General features: G+C 31.1%; 1 protein-coding gene across 3 annotated transcripts in view; it reads right to left on the reverse strand.

Annotated features, from left to right (window-relative positions):
• Positions 1-23,480, reverse strand: part of LOC115891936 (SH2 domain-containing protein 3C) — a 236,290-nt gene that overhangs the window by 155,980 nt on the left and 56,830 nt on the right. For all 3 annotated transcript variants that reach the window (XM_030912550.1, XM_030912556.1, XM_030912564.1), the window contains one exon: positions 1,141-1,419. In XM_030912550.1, the coding sequence (XP_030768410.1) occupies positions 1,141-1,419 (279 nt within the window). The remainder of the gene's footprint in view (positions 1-1,140; positions 1,420-23,480) is intronic.

Consider the following 23,480-nt stretch of genomic DNA (forward strand, 5'->3'; position numbering starts at 1 on the left):
AGACCAAGGCGACAAAAACAAACACAAACACAAACAAAAACAAGACAAACTTGCGACAAAAAATGGGGAACTCTGACAACACAAATTTGAGACAAATTGTCCACACCGCAAGGACAAAAGTACAACAAAGTCAAAAGTTTTATTAAACGTAGTTGTTGCAAATGAAACAAGTAGTTGTTGCGAATGAGTTTTATTAACTATGGGTGATTTCATTGGTCTCCTACTGTTAGCAGCACACGCCATCCACACTGCGCCGACAACTTGTCGTAAAATATACGAACAAAACATAGACACTTTGATCTTTACCGACTCGAGACGGGACATTGAAAAGTCTCCGAATTTTGAAACAAAACAAAAATGAGACAAAAATGTCACAGAAATGTATTGGATTGTCGCAATTTTGTCGTAAAACATGAATGTTTCTGTCTTGTCGTTGTTTTGTCTGCTTGGTCTGGACCCGGCATTAGGCCAAGCGCTCTCTAACAAAAAAAGGCCAGGCCATAGATTTAAATATTTTATTTTAAGTCTATGGGCCAGGCGCACTGAAGTGATGTGGCGGTGATGCGGTAAAGAAAAGGCGTGAGGTATAGAAATGGTGGTTAATTGGCGTAGCACTGGAAGAGCGGCAATGAAAGTGTAATGCTAAGAATATATAAACAAGGGCAATGTGCACTGCAGTAGCAAGCGACGCGACGTTAGTGTCACTGCTTCAACTCACCAGTAATTTTATTATTATCGAAAATGTCATTAGCCTCAGAGGATGAACTAAACATAAAATAAGGAGAAAAATAAAAAAAAAATTAAGAAAAAACATTGTTATTGGGTTCATCGTTTGTGCCCCGCGAATAGATTCTTCTACTTATATACGAAATATACATTAATACATTAATGTATATATATATATATATATATATATATATATATATATATATATATATATATATATATATATATATATATATATATATATATATATATATATATATATATATATATATATATATATATATATATATATATATATATATATATATATATATATATATATATATTCTTCTACTATATATATATATATATATATATATATATATATATATATATATATATATGGACAATTTTCCTATATTTAACAACACTTACCATTGTATTTCCCTCTCAGACATGTCAAACTGCTGACAATCGTGGCCCTGTGCGAGGATTTTTTCACTCCCAAATCCTTGATGTCCCCTTCGTTGAATTCCAGGATATCCTCCACTCCCTGGAATTTGCTGAACAGTGGAATATACTGTTCCAAGTCCAAGTCCTTGAGCCATTGCGATATGTCTTTGTGTTTCGGTTTCGGAATGATGCTGACTCCATTCTCTTTGGCTAGTCGGGACTTTCGAATAGGCAAAGAAGAGAATCTGTTCCAGTTCAGACCTAAAATTATAAAATAAACTGTTATTATAGCTAATAATATATTAAATTTGCATTATAAATGTTCATTTATAATAAATCTACGTTTCATTAGAGTATTACATCAAAATTTAAGATATAGTAATCTCCAAAAAAATATATTGCCTCATAATCTCAAAATGGTAATATTAAAGTTAAGAGCTAAGTTAACTTTTAGACGTTTTATGAAACTCCAGGTAGATAGATCCATCTATAAGTAGGTTACATTTCACAAGTATTTCAGTGTTACGATAAATCAAAAAAAGAACCTATCTGATACTAAAAGAATTTGGCCATCCGTTGTATTAATTTATTTTAACTTAACTAACACCAGTGTCCACGTTTTTCTTGGTAAGTTGAATCCGGCAGGGCAGAGTACTGGGTCAATTATCAAGTGATGAAGGTCAGGATTATTTTGTGACCATTCATCTCGCCAGCAGTCTTCAACCCTAAAGTTGGAATTTAGTAGCTGCTGCCCTAATACCCATGGCGGTTTTCTGGACTTTAAGCGATTCAAGAAATTTTCGCAATCATCATAGATGGAAAGATGAACATTGCTGGTGCACTTTTTCCACTCTAGGGGGAGTAATGTTTGATAATACGGGGTGCCACTGGATCGGAGTGCTTCTGATAGTGCCCGTTATAGTTCTCATCGCGCTGTTAAGACGAGTGTCAATAAGATGAGTATGATTGCTATTTATCCAGACAGGGCAGCAATATTCTGCCACCCAATATATGAGGGCCATTGTTTTAAGTCATGTAAATTTTGTGTAATCATGTAAATGTGTGTGTAATCATGTATATCACTCTATAGGTACGTTTCGTATCCCGAATTCCCATATTCCATATCCTTTCCTTCCATACTTTTTTTGGCCGAAGGACTGAAGCGTATCGGAAATAGCGTTGTCAAGTTCTTGTACCAGCTCTGTTTAAATTTTGCTGATATTTATTCATCATTTCATCTCTTAATTAAATCTATTACCTTTTTGAAAAGATACAATTTTTTAAAATAAAACTTTCGTAATGATATAAATTGTACAATAAAAATATGGAACTGATACGGAACGGAAGCTTACGTATAGCGTCAATACAATAACAATACAGAACGGATATGATATGGAATGGATATGGAATGGATATGGAATGGATATGGAATGGATATGGAATGGATATGGAATGGATATGGAATGGATATGGAATGGATATGGAATGGATATGGAATGGATATGGAATGGATATGGAATGGATATGGAATGGATATGGAATTGATATGGAATGGATATGGAATGGATATGGAATGGAAATGGAAGGTATAGTGAGAATCAACCTTCTCTGTATAACTCTATAACATATCGAAGAAGTATAATATCACAGACTGAGGAAGAATTGTTTGACAACTCTGTATAATTACAGAAAGTGTTGAGTTAATATAGTCTATAAAATGAATAACTTTGAATTGTGACCGTTATTTTTTACCAACATGGTAAATATAAAATTCCTCTGTCAAAAAAGTTACTGATATTCTTTAAAATGAGTGCCTGAACGAATCAGATAGGTAACTCTTTTTACTTTCGTGAAATAGAAAAGGAAAATAATAAAACAAGTGACAGTTCCAAGTCCAACACAATTGTCAAAAGTAAAATGTCATCAGCTTTTGACATTTCTAAATATGAGACCAATGCCGTCTCTAATAGAACAGCCTCGGAGCGAGATTTATGACGTCACGCTTGTTAGATACTACGGATTAATAAATATGTTGTAGAATACATGGAAAACATAATAATTCCTCGTATTTTTTTTTTGGTTTGTATTTTAAAAATGATATAGTTTACATGAAATATACATAATATACAGTTAATAAATACAAATATATATATATATATATATATATATATATATATATATATATATATATATATATATATATATATATATATATATATATATATATATATATATATATATATATATATATATATATATATATATATATATATATATATATATATATATATATATATATATATATATATATATATATATATATATATATATATATATATTATTACTATAAATAGGTATATAATATACTATAAATAGGTATATATATATATATATATATATATATATATATATATATATATATATATATATTATATACCTATTTATAGTAATAAATAACTTTGGCAAATAAATTATGAACCATACAAATGCATCAAATATTTTACAATATACAAATAATGAAAAGGTACATAAGATAATGGGTAAAATGTAAAATATATTTTTAATTTTGGGGTTTGAAAATCGATCTAATTTAACAAAAAACATTCAATATCTACTAATAGTGATGTATTATTATTTGCATTCACAAAATGTATATGTATATTTTGCAAGTATCAATGTTCGAAAAATTATATTTGCAAATAATACAATATCATAGAAAAAAGGCTGCAGCGATGGCTATGAAATAAAGATCGCTGTCATTTTATATGTAAAATTATTCTAAAATTTTTTATTTTCTTGGGATTTAGGTTCGGGAAAAACGCTGATTAAATTTTCATTTGTTTTTTCATTATTTTTTTTGGTTAAAAAAACGTTTCGGCTAACATCATAGCCTTCATCAGTGTTGTGTCATATGAAAAAAATAGTGTCGAATATAATCCAAAAAATTACATATAAAATATTCACACCACATAATGTTTACTGCAATTAATAAACTAATATAAACTTGTCAAAAGATGACGACGTATTTTTTTAAATTATTATTCTTAACACTAAAACTATCTACATTGACTATGGAATACGATTTCAGCCATAGTAAGTAGTAGTTATTGAATGTTGTTTGTTAAATTAAATCGATTTTCAAACCCCAAAATTTAAAATATGTTTTACATTTTACCCATTATCTTATGTACCTATTCATTATTTGTATATTGTAAAACATTTGCTGCATTTGTATGGTTCATAGTTTATTTGCGAAAGTTATTTATTACTATAAATAGGTTAATTGCATGTAAACTATATCATTTTTAAAATACAAACCAAAAATACGAGGAATTATTATGTTTTCCATGTATTCTACAACATATTTATTAATCCGTAGTATTTAACTAGCGTGACGTAATAAATCTCGCTTCGAGGCTGTTCTATTAGAGACGGCATTGCGTCAGCATGGCCGCAAGTTGCTAACCTAACAAAATTAACACTAAAAAAGCCCGCGGGAACTGTCATATTCAAAGTTATTCGTTTCACAGACTTATAAAATGAATTTAAATGGTTAACGTCCTAAATACATATTGAAACACTAGATTATTAATTACCGTTAATTAAGCGAATGCACTTAATATTTCCTATTTTCTGTTAAATATCCGTATTATTAAGTTCAAAATTCGAAAAAACAAAGCAAAACAAGCTGCAATCTCTAAAGTTACAACGTCTTAAAATTAAGTATGTTTTTAGTGGCGTATTAATTTGCATGCGAGCGACATTTGTTCACTGAAAAAACCGCCATATTATTTTTAATCCGATTAACTAGGCAAATCCCGGTAAGAGTCTACAAGATTATGCAAATATCTTACATTCAATTTATTTCTATCCTGCTAAAAGCCAATGAAACTTAATCTAGCATTTAAAGTCAATGAAACTTATTAGCTATCAATTATATCTAGAAAAAATTACGATGTACTTCCGATGATAGGTACGTAATATTAGTGATATTAACACAAAAGAAATACAAAACACAAACCATAGGCCAGAATACACACAATGACTATTACGACAATAAACAATATATTCAGGGTTGTTCACCACATACGACACGGAGTATTGTAGCTAAACGATTAGATTTTTACAAATTGTAAGTTTTGGGTTAGTTGAAGGACTATTAGAACTACAATTTAAAAATATTTTTACAAGATACAGAGTGTCCCAAATAAATAAAAAATATGAAAGTTGTATTTTTTTAAATGGAACACCCTGTATATTATTGCATTTTTAGTTTCTACTATTAAAATAAAGGAAAATTTGATTAAGGTTTATTACACTTAAACCTTACCGTTTTTGAAATATTTTCAATTTTGCGAAATTGCAGGATACATTTTAAGGCTTCATTTCGCCGAGGATATCAAAGTTTTTAATACTAAATATTTACTGAAGTTTATTTATTGATCAGCTATTGTGTTGCAATGATAAAAATTATACTACCTTATACAGAGTGTCTAAAACTTTATTTTAAATAATTACTAGCTTTAAACGGCAATAACTTATTTAATTTAAATAGAACACCCTGTATATTTTATGAGAATCAGATGCACAATTTAATGTGTATCAAATTGTATTATACCACTTCTTACCTACTCCTTCAAGTTTTCGTAGAAAATGCATTTTCTTATAATTTAGACCTCATTTATCAATATACCCATGGAAAATTGACATTTTAGATTGTTTTTAAAACAACAAATGTACAAAATGTACAGGCTAGTAATATTATCGCTTTTAGTAACACGATAATATTACTAGGTATTACTATAATATTAAATGACACCCTTTTATTTATTTAATGACACCTGAATAGAATGATACATCATATGTTAATTTTTGACATTTTCGTATATGTTTTATTTGAAATTGTAACATGCGGTTCATATCGACAATTTGACTCCGAAATACCAAGCGTGTGGTACCAAATTATTTGTAAAAAATGCTTTTTCCAAATATTCTAATGAGCCACCCTCGTTCCATTTGAAAAAAAATGAGATATGATTAAAAATACGATTAAAGAATCTTTTAACCTGCTAGGACAAGACACGGTGTTTTAACACAGAAATGGCACTCGAGATTTAAATTTAAAATACGATTTTTTCTTTGGAAAGTTCATAGACTGCTTCTGGACAAAAAAATATCTCTTATTGTCATTAGTGCTTTTTCATCTCAGTACTTTTTGTAGGGTAATGATTAGTTTTGACTTGATCTTTCATCGTTACGGTGAGCAGTAAACTGCAGAGACCCCAATATTTAATAAAATATTGTTTAATGGAACTGAACAGTCACATCTCAATTTTTTTGGTTAATAAACATTGTTGGCTTTGATTAAAAAGGCTTTACTACGACTTTAAAAATACCTAATAAAACAACTTGACTGTAAAATAAATTAAAACTGTTTTTAATTGCGTTTGCTTTATAAATAGAAATTCAATTAAATGCAAAAATTAATTCAGCGTACATAATGTGTCGTACAAGTAGCTACATTCAGCCGACATGATGTAATGGGAGATAATAATACCTAAAGTCGTAATTTGCATATAAATGATCTGCAGGAGAAAAATAAACGACAAGACTGGAAACAGAACATTATACACCTGAAACACAATTGCAGAAAATTTAATTGGAACCCGGGAATATGTAGTTATAGACTGATAGATGCAGCCTTGTTGCAAGAACGGTGGCATATAAAGTTGTCGTCGAGTTTAACTATGGACTAATAAAAATTAAGCCTTCGCTAATGGATTCGAAATATGGTGTTGTAACATATGCTTTAAAATTCTGCACGGGTTTCGACAAATATAACATAAATTATTCATAAAACATTTAAATGTAAGGTAGAAAATGGTTTTTATTCACATAAGTCCCATAAAAATCTAATTTCTTAAAGCAGTCTGCCAGTTGACAATATTTATGTCTGTTGTATAATAATAATATGAACTCTAGTTTCCTTGCGCGTTGTAAAAGAGCTACCAGTTGCAAGAACATAATTTATTATCATTTCTTTATAGTTGTGTTTATGGTATATTTAATATTTATGATACTTTTGATCGTCGATAAATCATTTGCCTTCCGCACTGATGCGACCTTGTATATGCAATATAAAGTTGTCAATCGAGGTCAACTTTGGACCATTAAAAATCAAGCCTTTGCTAGCGGGCTATGGTGGGGCCTAGGGCCTTTGTTTTCTTAAAAATGAAAAATAATTTAAAAAAACACACGAATTTCTCTATCAATAAATTTCATAAACTTGGTTATCAAACCGTGTTTCCGTAGATTACTTAAATACCTACAAATTTTCTAAAAGAATAAAAATTAACACTTTTTTGAACACAATAAAATAATATTAACTAAACAAAACTAGAAAACGTCACTTTACTGATGCACTAGCAAATAAAAATTAATAAGTCCAAGAGTCATAATTCAGGATTTCTCTGGGGGGTGCCCAGTAGTACCTGGGGGGCGGCACCCCCGGGCACCTCTGTTGTTACGCCAATGCCAATAAAAATTAAGTCTTTGCTAGCGGACTCCAGATAAACACTTTCTTTTAAAATTTTGTTTATAGGGTGATGCCATCAAGATTGGGTGAACGAGATTGTTAATCAATCACTTCTTTCTTGCGAAACACTTCAGTCTATAAAATTAGGTGGACGATCTGTTCATCTGTCGCATAATTTGTGTGAAAAAGTCTATAGTGATATGTTTTTGTATTGGCGGTACCGTTTTTTAGTTATTTACGTATCCATGTTAGTAATTCAAGTAATGGAAACATTTTATATAATGTTTATTAAAATTGTATTTGGTAAACTTCGGTAGCATATTCTTCAGATAAAAATAAGTAAAAAAGTTCGTATAAATGTATGTCCTAAAATGCTTAGCTTCGGAAATACAGGGTGTAAAACTTTTTTACTTCTGTTTATCTACAGAATATGCTGCTGCTCTGACCACCCTGTATAAACTATTCATAAAAATTCTAAACGTAATGTAAACCCATGAACCTATCTCAGTTCTTAAAAATCTTAAAAAGCGTGTCAGTTGACAAGTTTTATTTCTAATGCATAATAATAATAATCTTATGAGTCTCTAGATTTATATCAGAAATGGTGATCATAGTGTGACAGAATATCAGCATTAACATATTCCTGAATATTCGCAAGAATGTAATTTCACTGGTATATGAATTTGTTTACGGTATTTTTATGTGGTATACATGGTATTTTTTGGTTGTCCAAATACAGATAGCGACTCAAGATGGTGTAAACATGTAACAAAAATGTAACATTAAAATTGAATAAGCACTAGAAATAGCAACGGTTCATAATTTTCATAATATTGCTCGAAAAGAGTACCTACCTACTCTTCATTTCATTTTGTCGTTTACTCATACGCGGAGCATAGGACTTCAATAAATGTTCTCCAGCGGGTTCGGTTATTCGAAAGTGATTTAACAACTTGCCATGATCGGTTTACTGTTTCTATCTCCTGTTGAATATTCTTTGCCAAGTGTGTCTTGGACGACTAGTTCTTCTACTGCCTTGTAGGTTCCACACAATAGTTCTGCCAGCGATCTCGTCGCCGCTTGGCCTTAATGTGTGAGCAATCCACCTCCATTTCCTCAGTTTGATTCTATTACAAAGATTAAGTCTCATTATACACCTGCCTCTGGTTGCCTAAGCTCCATAAATCCTCATTTCTGATAGTTATGGCTAGAATATTCCTACAATTTTTTACAGACAGCAGCTTATGAATCGAGTTTGTTAATTAACGGTATCGATTTAGTTATTGCAATAATTATCTTAAGACCTGTAATTATAGCTTCATTTGATAAGTTAAGTAGTTTTGACATCATATCCGCGTGACTATGAGAAAGGAGCCAGATGTCATAGGCATAACTCAGATCCTCTAACATGTTAAAGGGAGTTCGCCTATTCCATGATGATGATTGACAATTTTTCTCCTTAGAATATCACCTAAGATTATATTAAAAAGGAATGCAGGACGCAACACTGCCTGACCCCATTCCAAATGTTGATCGATTAACTCCATTGACTCTTATGCAAGATTTAACATTGAGACATACAACAGAGCGCATTTATGATTTTTACGAGTGAGTTTTACAGTTTTACCAATTTTTATATAAACTCGTACTCGAGTACCCGACAACTTTAAATTAACATTTTTTTCTTCATGTCTTTATATTTTGCTTTACATCAAATAGACTACTGTTTCCAAACCATTTAATATTTGCTTAAACCGTACCATTACTTTGTTCTATTAATAGAATCGCATTACTAATGTTTACCGTGGCTTCTCTAGTAGCCATTAGCAAATGGTTTAACGTACTTACTGCAACGTTTACGTTTTATAAACGGTGCAATTGCAGCGAGACTATTTCAAAATGTCATTTAATATACTTGCTTAATCCAATATCTTAATATTTTTGACAAATTCCTAACAATATACTAGGGTCGACATTTCCGGCCTTGAGGGCCGATTTTCTTGTGTACGAAGAATACGGTCATCACCCTTAGTAAAATAAGATGTAAGACAAGTATTTACCCAAGCGCATGGAATCTAGGGTCAGATTAAGCGATTATGTAATAAAAACTAAAGTATTTTTGCACCTCTCCGACTTACTAGATTGCCAAAGTGATTCACTCCTATACATGTAAACCTTGGATGTAACTGTAACTATCAAAAATTTATAGTTAAACGATACTTTATCAGACTAAAGCTTCATTCAGAACCTCGCAATTAGTGGAATAAATTAGAGGTTTCAATTAGCGTAGAAGTTTGTTCCTTTACTTTCAATGTAAGCATTCAGAATGTCAGAATTAGTGGTAGACATTTTCAATTAATAGAAAAAGATAACAAACTTTTGACTTTTCCACTAATTATGCTTCAAAATTTGCGAGAAATGTTATTTTGGCTTTTGGTTATCTTCCGTCAAGAGTAATAAATTGTGGTTAGAAATCAAAAATTAAACAATCAATTTTAAGCTAAATATTTGGCTTTCTCTATGGATACAACTGACTAACGCAAGCTCTTGCTAGAATATTGTATTAATTTTAATTGTGTTTTTTAAACATTGTGAATGATCGTAAACTAAAAAGTATAAAGTGTAATTGATACCACTAATTTATTCCACTGATTTCGAGGTTCTGAATGAAGCTTTAGTATGATAAGTTTCAATTAGCCGTAGAAGTTTGTTCACCTAATTTTAATGTAAGCATTCAGAACGTCATAATTAGTTGTAGTAATTTTCAATTAGTGGAAAAAGTTAACAAACTTTTGACTTTTCCACTAATTATGCTTCAAAATTTGCGAGGAATGTCATTTTGGCCTTTGATTATCACTCGTCAAGAAAAAATTTGATTATAAATCAAAAGTTGATTGTTTTATAAGCTAAATATTATGCTTTCTCTATGGATAAAACAGACTACCGCAAGCTGTTGCTATGATATTTTATTAATTTTAATTGTGTTTTTTAGACATTGTGAATGATCGTAACTAAAAACATAAAGTGTAATTGAAACCACTAATTTATTCCACTAATTGGGAGGTTCCGAATGAAACTTAAAGCGTAATCAGTCATTTCTAAATTAAAATGGTTGTATATGAAAAGATGTAATTTTGATTCCCCTCCTTTTCAGAACAATACTATGAACTAAATTAATAAACCAACTAACAAAAAAAACTCTCAAAACAGATTAAATAAAGCGGCTAATCTTATACTTAAATTATTTTATAACGCACTGACCAACACAATATATATATATATATATATATATATATATATATATATATATATATATATATATATATATATATATATATATATATATATATATATATATATATATATATATATATATAATAAAATTATATAAGAGTTTCTTGCCTTGAACTGCTAAGATAGAAATTAATTCCACGCTGTGTTCGACATAATGTGGATCAACCTGCTCTCACTACCGGTTTCGGGGCCCTACCCCATCATCAGGTGAGCTTGGGTATTTCCACAATATGTCGAGCACAGCGCAGAGTATATAAACACGACTTGTCGTAAAGTAGCGGTAAGATATTAAGTCACGCATCGCGAGATAGCGGCCTGCGCGCAATGGTAGTACTTTCGTATCACCGAGGCACAACTATCGATAGTAAATAAAGGCTTTTTTCGGCTAGCCCAAATTATATAATGGAAAATAAATTTCTTGCAGTTTTTAGGTATATAATAAAATTATATAAGAGTTTCTTGCCTTGAACTGCTAATATAGAAATTAATTCCACGCTGTGTTCGACATAATGTGGGTCAACCTGCTCTCACTACCGGTTTCGAGGCCCTACCCCATCATCAGGTGAGCTTGAGTATTTCCACAATATGTCGAGCAGAGCGCAGAGTATATAAACACGACTTGTCGTAAAGTAGCGGTAAGATATTAAGTCCCGCATCGCGAGATAGCGGCATGCGTGCAATGGTAGTACTTTCGTACCACCGAGGCACAACTATCGATAGTAAATAAAGGCTTTTTTCGGCTAGCCCAAATTATATAATGGAAAATAAATTTCTTGCAGTTTTTAGGTATATAATAAAATTATATAAGAGTTTCTTGCCTTGAACTGCTAATATAGAAATTAATTCCACGCTGTGTTCGACATAATGTGGGTCAACCTGCTCTCACTACCGGTTTCGAGGCCCTACCCCATCATCAGGTGAGCTTGAGTATTTCCACAATATGTCGAGCACAGCGCAGAGTATATAAACACGACTTGTCGTAAAGTAGCGGTAAGATATTAAGTCCCGCATCGCGAGATAGCGGCCTGCGTGCAATGGTAGTACTTTCGTACCACCGAGGCACAACTATCGATAGTAAATAAAGGCTTTTTTCGGCTAGCCCAAATTATATAATGGAAAATAAATTTCTTGCAGTTTTTAGGTATATAATAAAATTATATAAGAGTTTCTTGCCTTGAACTGCTAATATAGAAATTAATTCCACGCTGTGTTCGACATAATGTGGATCAACCTGCTCTCACTACATGTTTCGGGGCCCTACCCCATCATCAGGTGAGCTTGGGTCGTTTCCACAATATGTCGAGCACAGCGCAGAGTATATAAACACGACTTGTCGTAAAGTAGCGGTAAGATATTAAGTCCCGCATCGCGAGATAGCGGCCTGCGTGCAATGGTAGTACTTTCGTACACCGAGGCACAACTATCGATAGTAAATAAAGGCTTTTTCGGCTAGCCCAAATTATATAATGGAAAATAAATTTCTTGCAGTTTTTAGGTATATAATAAAATTATATAAGAGTTTCTTGCCTTGAACTGCTAATATAGAAATTAATTCCACGCTGTGTTCGACATAATGTGGATCAACCTGCTCTCACTACCGGTTTCGGGGCCCTACCCCATCATCAGGTGAGCTTGGGTATTTCCACAATGCGCTGTGCTCGACATATTGTGGAAATACCCAAGCTCACCTGATGATGGGGTAGGGCCCCGAAACCGGTAGTGAGAGCAGGTTGATCCACATTATGTCGAACACAGCGTGGAATTAATTTCTATATTAGCAGTTCAAGGCAAGAAACTCTTATATAATTTTATTATATACCTAAAAACTGCAAGAAATTTATTTTCCATTATATATATAATATTTATCTTAGGTTTTTATATCGTTTTCAATTTTAAATTAATCAAATAAAGTACAAAGGAAACAGCTTTTTAAATCTCATACTGAACCACACCAAACCAAGCTGTATGGTGCGTATTCCTTTTGTTCGTATCTATTGTACTTCATATATAACAAGAGCTAAAAACATACATTTTTGAGATCGTCTGTATTACAGACAAAAGATTCATTTGGCTATATTATGTATAAAAGCTTTTAATTCGAGGGTGCAGAAATATGACAAGGTACAAAGAGAACTGAAAAACAAAAGAATTCTTTCAGAAATAAAAGCTTGTTTTCATGCATGAAACAATAGCTAGGGTGCTTTTATACAAAATATATTTTTAAGCCGACGAAAAATCAATGCAATTCAGATGTTGATATTTATTCTACATGGAAGTTCCAAGATTACACCTAATAAGCAGCTACCCTAAGTAGTACTATTTACAAATTTTAAGTTTGATTTAAGTTAGACAATTTGAGAAGTCAATAAAAATATATTAGTATCACAACGTAGGTCCTTCATTTTAATTAAACAAGTTTGTGAACGACTCTGAGTATGTTATACTAAAACGATGAAACTGGTATAATTAGTAGTAAATAAATTCACAATTATATGATTCTGATTGTTGATGCAAATTTTTCAACATATCTTTTTGGAAGACAGTTGATGATGTCAGTACGTGTGACGTCACTTACTAAAACACTTTATTTTGAACTGGAGCAACTTTCTTTAACACCATCAGCAGCTGATTAAATTTAAAATCGTTTGTCTAGTGTTAAAAGCAGTGTTTTGGTGTACTGAAGTAAACATATTATTACTCTGTCGTTTTAAATTAGCACAAAATGCTTTTATTAAAAATTGGTAAAAAAATATTAGATAATGATTGTTGTTCTCTAATAAGAGGATTTTCTGTTTTATAATCAAATTGACTTTGCACATTGATAGAGATATCTGAATTTTGAACTAAGTAATATTAAAACCGATTTGCTTCAGAATGTTTACTCTGCAAAATTCCTAGACATTATTATATCTAATTGCAAGTCTGGCTCATTGGTGCGCCATCGCCAGCCTGCGGAGGATGCTCTCTCTCTTGACAATTTCATATGTGAAAGGACCATCGGAGAAGATCAGGCGAATTAGCAAGCAGTATAAAATTAAAACTGTTTTTAAGTCTAGGACTACTCTAAGGAATGTCCTAACAAAAACAAAACCGGATTCATCAAACAAAGAAAAAGAGTTCATATACCACGTACCTTGCAAGTGCGGTGAGTCGCGTATTAATAGAGACAAAACGTTCTCTACATGTACAACTTGGCGAACATAAAAACATACGCAAAGAGGTGAAATAACGAAGTCGGGCATTGCAAATCATGTGTGGTCCAAGCACCACAACATAAAATGGTCGGAAGCCCATTGGAGAAAGCGCAAATTTAAGGAGGCCGTATTCATTTCTAGCAATAATAAAGAGAAAGATTTACCGGTTAGAAAAATATCGCCTACGATCCTGTCGCCCAGAAGGAAAATACTTACTTTTTACCATTTTTTTTCTTTTATTTACTGCCGCCTTTGCACATCAAACTACGGTTGATCAAACAGTTTGTGAAAGCAATGGACAAGACAGATGACTTATTTCAATTTTTGAATACTAACTTTCCTCGCTTTAGTAAGGCTAAAATCACGAAAAGAGTTTTTGTGTGTCCCCAGATTATACAGCTTTTTCAAAATCGACGTTTATTGAACATCTAAATCGAAAATAAAAATGGGCTTAGTTTGCATTCCAAACCATTAATTTATATGATAATTCAGAGTTTATGAATTATTGCTAGTCAAACTTCTTTAATATTATTTTGTATGATATATTACCCGAGAAAAAAATTGGAGGATAACCTACAAAAAAAAATGAGATCCCATCAAAAACATAGACTGTAAAAAAATGACAAGTCTCACAACATAATTCTTCCACTATAAAAAAGTTTTGAGATATCGTGTAAAACTAAGTCAGTTTATTTTATTTAGTGTCTCTTTAAGCACCTACTCAAGAATTTTATTATAAATTGTTGCTAACAATATTGTGGTCATCTTTATTTCTGTAATAATTATAATTTCTAATGACTTGATTACTCTATTCTAATTAAAAAACTTTATTTTTAAGGGCACTGTTTAGATTTACTTTTAGTAATCGAAATGGTAGATTATTCTTTTATAATTATGTTTGCTGTGCAATTGCTAAGTCATAATTATTATAGAAATAAAGATGAGGAGAATATTGATACTAACAATTTATAATAAAATTATTGAATAGGCGCTTAAAGAGAAACTAAATAAAATAAACTGACTTGGTTTTATATGAGATCTCACAACTTTTTATAGTGGAAGAATTGTGTTGCGAGACTTTGTTGCGACATTTTTTACATTCTATGTTTTTGATGGGATTATTATTTACAGCTAAAATAACTCTTTTTACCTCTCTAAATTACATTTTTGCTTATAAAATTATTATTATCGAAAAATTATTATTATTAAAATAGGGAAGGCATGCTCCCCCGAAAATGTTGTGTGGTAGAAGAAAACGGGAGCTATATTTTTGCATTCAGGACGTCAGTTTACATAAGAACCAGCAGTGATATTTATATGTCTTGATCACACTGTATTTGATATTTAATATAAAAAATATCGCATATTAAAATTAAAATGCTATTCCACACTTACTGGAAGAATTTATCTTTTTCAGTATAATACTCATTCTATTTCGCTTCAGAATGCAAGTGCTATCCATAAACATCGTCTGCTGTCTGGCCCATTACAGCGGCATGGTAATTTAATTCAGATTCCCTCTATGCCATATTTGTACAAGGCATTTAAATAAGCTAAACGTACACGACCTCAATGATAAAACTAAGGTACAGCTAATGAGAGGAGAAATAATTTGCATACATTTGTTTTGTAGGTTTTGCAACTATTTGTCTGAATTCTTGTGTACCTACAGTATGTCCTATTTTCGTGTGTTTAACAGGGTTTCTCGTTTATGAGTAGAGATACAAAGATGCGGTTTTCACCATCACTGTGCCTTGTTATTTTCACAGATAAGGTAAAAATATGCATTATTTATTATTAACATAAATCAACCTAGTTTAAAAAAGTTTATATAAAATAAACTTTTGGTCACATGATTAAGATTGACCAACACAGCATTGCTCACTTTTGCATATTTTCTTTTAATCAAAATATTTTAGGAATCAAAAAAATAATTATAAATATATAAACAGTTATTATATATTTACATCAACAAAACTCACCTCCTTAACAGCACTTAAGGGACATAAAGGGTCATTACTACCGCTTTCCCATTCAAAATATTCTAATAAAGTTGCGATGAGTTTTTTACAGCTATTAAGCTATCTGGTACCACCTCGTACTAAATAATGTTCTAAAATTCGTACTAACTAATGTTCTCTCTTCGTACTACCTAATGTTCGACTGCAAGGTCTGCTAGTAAACATTTTCAAGCTTTACACAATTAATTTAAACCAAAATCGCGTAATACAAAACTGAATTGTCAAAACGAATGACAATGTCAGGAAATGAATAAATAAATGTGGCAACTTGACATTTTTACCGCAGAGCTACCACCTTAATCCCCAGCGGGAAATTTAAATTCCATTTAGTCAGCACGGTGCCGAATATGTCCATGGTTGGCAACACTCAATTTAAAAATGGCTGTACTTAAACTGCCGTTAAACGGTAGCTTACTAAAATGCCGTTAATAGGTATGACGTTGTTGATGTGACGCACTTGACGGCTTTATGAAATATAGAAATTTTATAAGAACTAACCAACGCTATCCACCCCACCAAATAACCAACTTAACCAACGCAACTAACCTCGACACTGATAAAAAATATAAAAAACAAATATAAATTAGTAAAAATCAACCAACCCCACCAAATAACCAAGTAACCAATGAATTAACACCCTCCAAATAACCACGCTAACCAACCCGCCAAATAAATAAACCAATCCAAATAAAAAGAGTGAAACCAATGCAATAAGATCACGCTATAAGCAAAAAAAAAATATAAAAAAGTCTTGGCCGGCGTGAGATTTGAACCATTCGCTTACGAAGCGATAGCCTCAGCCACTGACCCACAGGTGCTCTTGCAGAAAGTTTAAGGCTAGGCATTACTTTCCGCCGACATGAACGACGTCACAATATCTATTAACGGCATTTTAGTAGGCTACCGTCAAAGAATATTATAGTTATAGAATTATCTTTGCTACCGTTTAACGGCTGTTTAAGTACATCGTTTAAAAATTGTGCCCTCGATTACGTAACTAAAAGTTTAATTATATAAAATATACATATTTGCTTTCCATAGTATTATCTTAATAAAAGGCACTGATAATGAACTTGTGCAGTTTTTAGATAACATGGTTGTCAATCAGAGTTTCTAATACACTTGTGCAATAATTTAATGCACAAAAACGAGCGTGGAATAACCAATAACCAAAATTTAACGTCGATAAATTATTTGATTTTGCTGATTACCTAATTCAAACCGGCTACCAATGTTAAAAAGTTAATATTTTTTACCTTGGCTATGAAAATAAATATAGAGTATATTATATTTCTAGAAAGCTCTTAAGGCAAATAAAAAAAATAACAAACAGGTTGTCCCAATTAAAAAAACAAAAGCTTACGTCATATTACAATAATGACAGCTTACAACGAAAAACTAGCTACTCCGTAAAAATCCCAATGAAACTACAGATTTTCCCAAAATAATTTTTTCAAAATAGCTACCGGTAATAGATGGTCGCTAAATCGACCACTTTAATTTAATCAACTAATCAGTCGCGTGGAAGTGTATTATCGCCCAGTTTGTTTGCTATGCTTATTTCTATACCCGCCTTGGCCATTTAATCAACCATACCATATAGGTATACGTTGGCCGAAATGGCGCGAAAAGTTAACGTAACCGGTTGAATATTCGACCAGTGAGCATTGGTGTCAGTGTCACCACGCTGAGTATCATATAGGTAATAATTGTGGTCTAACCATTTTCTATGCAAATTTCGTGTAATAAAAATTTAAAAATATAAAAACAAATGTATCTGTGACGTTTATTTCTTTTTATTTAGTTCTCCAAATTTACGGCTCGGATGATATTTTCTAAAATCGTTAACATATCCTGTAGGATGCGAGTTTCTCGAAAAACAAAATTTTATTTACCTGATATGGGCATTTTTTTGAGAAGAGAGCTAACAGAGATAATTAAAATGAACTTATTTTTTTCTTCTTTTTTTTGTACTTTCTTTTCACTTAGAGATTTATAGAAAAAGCCTCACAAAAGTACAGCGATTACCAGCTCTAGGTACACTGGAGCAAGGAACAACACAGTGCAAGCTGCTCTAGAAGCAATTCTGGACTAGCAATCAATCGACTGGCTCGTGAAAGATCTGGCCGCTAAGGGTGCTAACACCTTGAGGACTGCGCTACAGTTCGAAGACTATGGCCAGTGGTAGATAGCAAAAAGACAAAACAACTACTACTGAAATACCGACGCTTTAAAACTTTAGGGCAAGGTTTTTTGGAGGAACTAGAGGAAAAGCCAACATCAGCGACATCGGGAACTTTTTAAAGAGCTGGAAGTGCTTTAAAGCAAAGAAAGAATGAGAGGAAGGTTTGGTACAACAATACAGGGGTATGGTGAATGGTGGATGGTAGAAGAAAACGGGAAATACATTTGGTCTCAAGACGTGATTTTACATAAGAAAGAGAACTCATATGGTGACCCCGAGGATTTTTTTCAGACCAGTGCCAGTGTTACTTATAAACCTATCATCAATCTATCAATCTTCTACATAAAGGTTGACTCTCACTATACCTTCCATATCAGCTCCCTTCCGTTTCCCTTCCGTTTACATAAAATATTATATCATGTAAATGAATAGGACAATGCACACTATCCGTTTCCCTTCCGTTCCGTATCCTTTCCATCCACACATTTTTTGGCGGACGGACTGAAGCGTATCGGAAACAGTGTTGTCAAGTTCTTACATTTGTACCAACTCTGTTAAAATTTTTCTGATATTTATTTATTCTTTCACCTTTTAAGTAAATCTATTACCTTTTTCTAAAGATACAAATTTTTAAAATAAAACTTTCGTAATGATATAAATTGTACAATAAAAAGTATGGAACTGAAATGGAACGGAAGCTTACGTATAGCGTCAATACAATAAAAATACGGAACGAATATGGAATGAATATGGAATGGAAACGGAAGGTATAGTGAGAATCAACCTTAATGCCTAAATACAATGTTAAAATCTAAACTAATTTTATTACAGGATATTATACTCCTATCTATCAATCTATCGATACTGAACATGTTCTATTAATTTACCGTTACACACTACCTTAAAACCTAATGAAGCTGTCTTATTTAATTAAAGGTAATTTATATCTAATGACGGCTAATATCTTATCTTGCCTATTATTAATATTCTTAGTTATATAGGCAGAATTAATTTAATCTTACTTCACTCGCTATATTATGCATATGTACATAATTTTGCTTATAGAGGAAATTAAGTTCAATATGTTAAATAAATTATACAAGGTACTTAGGTATGTAGTAGTCTAGTATAAAATAAATTACTTGAATGTTGATAATTGAAGATTTGAAGAGTTTTAAACAGCCTCTAAAACAGCGTACACACTATGCCAGAAACAACCCGAAACATGTCAAGGTCGCATTTAGATTTATTTCCAGTTGTTCTGACCCACTTCGCTTTGCCTCGACCTACTTTTGATTCTTAAAAGTGCCTGAAAACTACTCGTGAGGAAAGCGAGGGGGATTTTTTTCGCGTTTTTTTGTCGCCTCATTCAATTTTGTTTGGTTTTGAGCTATTTCCAAAACGTGGCGGTATCTGTATCGGAGGCAAAGGATTTTTTTTTCATAAATCTCAGTGAAATAAATAAACCTAGACGTTTCAAAAATAGCTGTTGTTACGATGATATTTCGTTAATTACATCTCTTTTTATGTTATATTGATATACAGGGTTGTTCACCACATACGACTCGGAGTACTGTAGCTAAACGATTAGATTTTTACAAATTGTAAGTTTTGGGTTCGTTGAAGGACTATTAGAGCTACAATTTAAAAATATTTTTACCAGATACAGAGTGTCCCAAATAAATAAGAAATATCAAAGTTGTATTTTTTTAAATTGAACACCCTGTATATTATTACATTTTTTGTTTCTACGATTAAAATAAAGATAAATTTGATTATGGTTTATTACACTTAAACTTTACCGTTTTTGAAATATTTTCAATTTTGTGAAATTTTAACAAAAATTTTAAGGCTTCATTTCTCCAAGGGTATCAAAGTTTTTAAAACTAAATATTTACTGAAGTTTATTTATTGATCAGTTATTACGTTGTAATAATAAAAATAATACTACCTCATACAGAGTGTTTAAAATTTTATTTTAAATAATTTCCAGCTTTAAACGGCAATAACTTGTTTAATTTAAATAGAACGCCCTGTATATTTTAGGAGAATCAGATGCACAATTTAATTGTCTATCAAATTGTATTATACCATTTCTTACCTATATTATACCATTTCTTACCCCTTCAAGTTTTCGTAGAAAATGCATTTTCTTATAATTTAGACCTCATTTATCAATATACCTATGGAATATTGACATTTTAGATTGTTTTTAAAGCAACATATGTACAAAACGTACAGGCTAGTAATATTATCGTTTTTAGCAAAACGATAATATTACCAGCCCATTTGTATGCACGAAGAAAGCTATTTAAATCTTTATAAAAGAGTATACCATTAATTAACTATACCACCATTATTTCCGCCCAAATACTGATTAATTACATACTTAATTGTGTTCGTTAATAAATTATTCTGAATAAATGTGAATTTGAATCAGAAATGATTATAATAATAAGTTATGAAAATGAACGTCTCTGTTGTTATGAATAAGCATTTGTGAAAAAATGAAATATCATTTTTAAGGTGTTACTTTTTACCATAGTGTCTAATACACATACAAAATTCAGTTTTTTAGTATTTGGAGCAATTATTATTAGTCAACGCAAACAGTCAATTAATGTAGTTTGAATACTGGAATCATATTAATTGGTCCTCTTTAACAAATATTTAAACAGTTTTTTTTTATTTTTTAATGAAATAAACGAATTATATCGGCAATATTAGTATCTGTACTCTTTAAAAATTTGATACATCTTTAAAAATAAACTAAAATGTCAGTATTCCATGAGTATATTGATAAATGAGCTCTAAATTACAACAAAATGCATTTTCTATGGAAACTTGAAGAGATAGGTAAAAATGGTGTAATACAATTTGATAGACAATTAAATTATGCATCTGATTCTCATGAAATATACAGGGTGTTCCATTTAAATTAAACAAGTTATTGCCGTTTAAAGCTAGTAATTATTTAAAATAAATTTTGAGACACTGTATAAAGTCGTATAATTTTTATTATTGCAAGACAAAATTCAGTAAATATAAATACTTGGGTACAATATTTGGTTTTAAAAACTTAAATACGCTTAGAGAAATGAAGCATTAAAATTATTACTGTATTTTGACAAAAACCAAAATATTTAAAAAACGGTAAGGTTTAAGTGTGATAAACCTTAATCAAAATTACCTTTATTTTAATCGTAGAAACTAAAAATGTAATAATATACAGGGTGTCCCATTTAAAAAAATACAACTTTCATATTTTTTATTTATTTGGGACACTCTGTATCTTGTAAAAATATTTTTAAATTGTAGCTCTAATAGTCCTTCAACGAACCCAAGACTTACAATTTGTAAAAATATAATCGTTTAGCTACAATACTCCGTGTCGTATGTGGTGAACAACCCTGTATATTCCATAGAATTAATATTTCAACACGCGTTTATTATATGTATAGTAGATATTTAGGAACAAAACTTTTCACTTAAACTACAGAAATAGAATTACAATATTTTTATGATTTAATTTTAATATAATTAATTAGTATATAAAATTGTATATGATATTATATTAGTATATAAAATTGTAGATGTATATGAGTTTGGGGCCTTAATTGATTAATATAAGAGTAGTATTGCTTGATGAGTAATACTAGTACTCAATCATGTACTAACTCATCATGATGATGAGTATTGTTTGATGAATATAATACTGGTAACATCATCAATATATCCGCTTAGGAAAATTATTATTTGACCCGATATCAACAAAAGTATGGTCCACGGACATTATTTAAAATCCACGTTCTTTTATTGTTCTTAAGAGAAATCTGTAAACGATACTTCTATTAGCACCCAGCATGGTTTGATATACATCCATTCAATTAGTATTGATTATGCAGGGATTTAGACAATTAAAACTAGAAAAATAAAACCAAATTAGTAAACTAACCTTTGCTAAAGACTACAATTTAAATGTTACTTACTTAAATGTTAACTCTTATTAGAAATAATAAACAATTGGACGATTTTTTAAATAATTTTGTATATATTTTGTTCATGGGGCGCAATACCGTGGATTATAAGCCGATAAATGGTAGACCGTTAGTCACTGTTTTTTTACTATATTGTAATTAATAGTATTAGACAATGATTAATACTAAATATTCTTGTGTAAACTTCGAGGATTGACCAATTTAATTTACCATCAGTAACTGTTTTCAAATCAGTTTTTCCATGTTTACTTATTTTTCTGAAGCCAAAACAACGTTTGACCTTGATTGCCTCGTGCTATTTCACAAAATGGCACGATAAATATAAGCCCGTGTTATAAAAATTAGTTCCCACGTTTCCTGAAACTGCTCGAGACGAGCCGTGATTGGTTTGGCGAAACGCGCCGTGGACGTTTTGCGAAATGTTTCACGAAATATTTCCAGAAATATTTCGTAAAACATCGTGGGAACTAATTTATCGTACTATTTTGTGAAATAGCACGAAGCAATTAATGTCAAACGTTGTGGTGGCTTCAGAAAAATAAGTAAACATGGAAAACCTGATATTAAAACAGTTACCGTTGGTAGATTAAATTGGCTATTCCTCGAAGGTTACACAAGAATATTTAGTCTTAATCATTGTCTAATATTATTAATTACAATATAGTAAAAAAATATACTTAAAACAGTAACTAACTAGCGGTCTACCATTTATCGGCTTATAATCCACGGTATTGCGCCTCATTAGACATAATTATATAATAAAATTAAATCATAAAAATATTGTAATTATATTCCTGCATTTAAGTGCATTTTTTTTCTTAAATATCTACCATAGCAGTATTTTTTTGGAGATATTCCCTTTTGAACAATCCACTAACATTTTTTGTAATTTTTACATTAAAATAATGCCTTTTTTGGTCTTAGTCAACAGACCTATGAAATAGTGTTTACAATTTATGTAATATCACTATGATTGATAAAACATCTTATTATTGGCCGTTGGGCAGTTATGGCAAGTTCAAGCAGAAATGGTTCTAATAAGTCCAGAAATTAATCTCTACCATGTTCAATTAATGCAACAATAGTGGATACAAC

This window comes from Sitophilus oryzae, unplaced genomic scaffold (genome assembly GCF_002938485.1).
Source record: "Sitophilus oryzae breed Bouriz unplaced genomic scaffold, Soryzae_2.0 scaffold_1009_pilon_pilon, whole genome shotgun sequence".
In the NCBI taxonomy this organism is placed as follows: Eukaryota; Metazoa; Arthropoda; class Insecta; order Coleoptera; family Curculionidae; genus Sitophilus; species Sitophilus oryzae.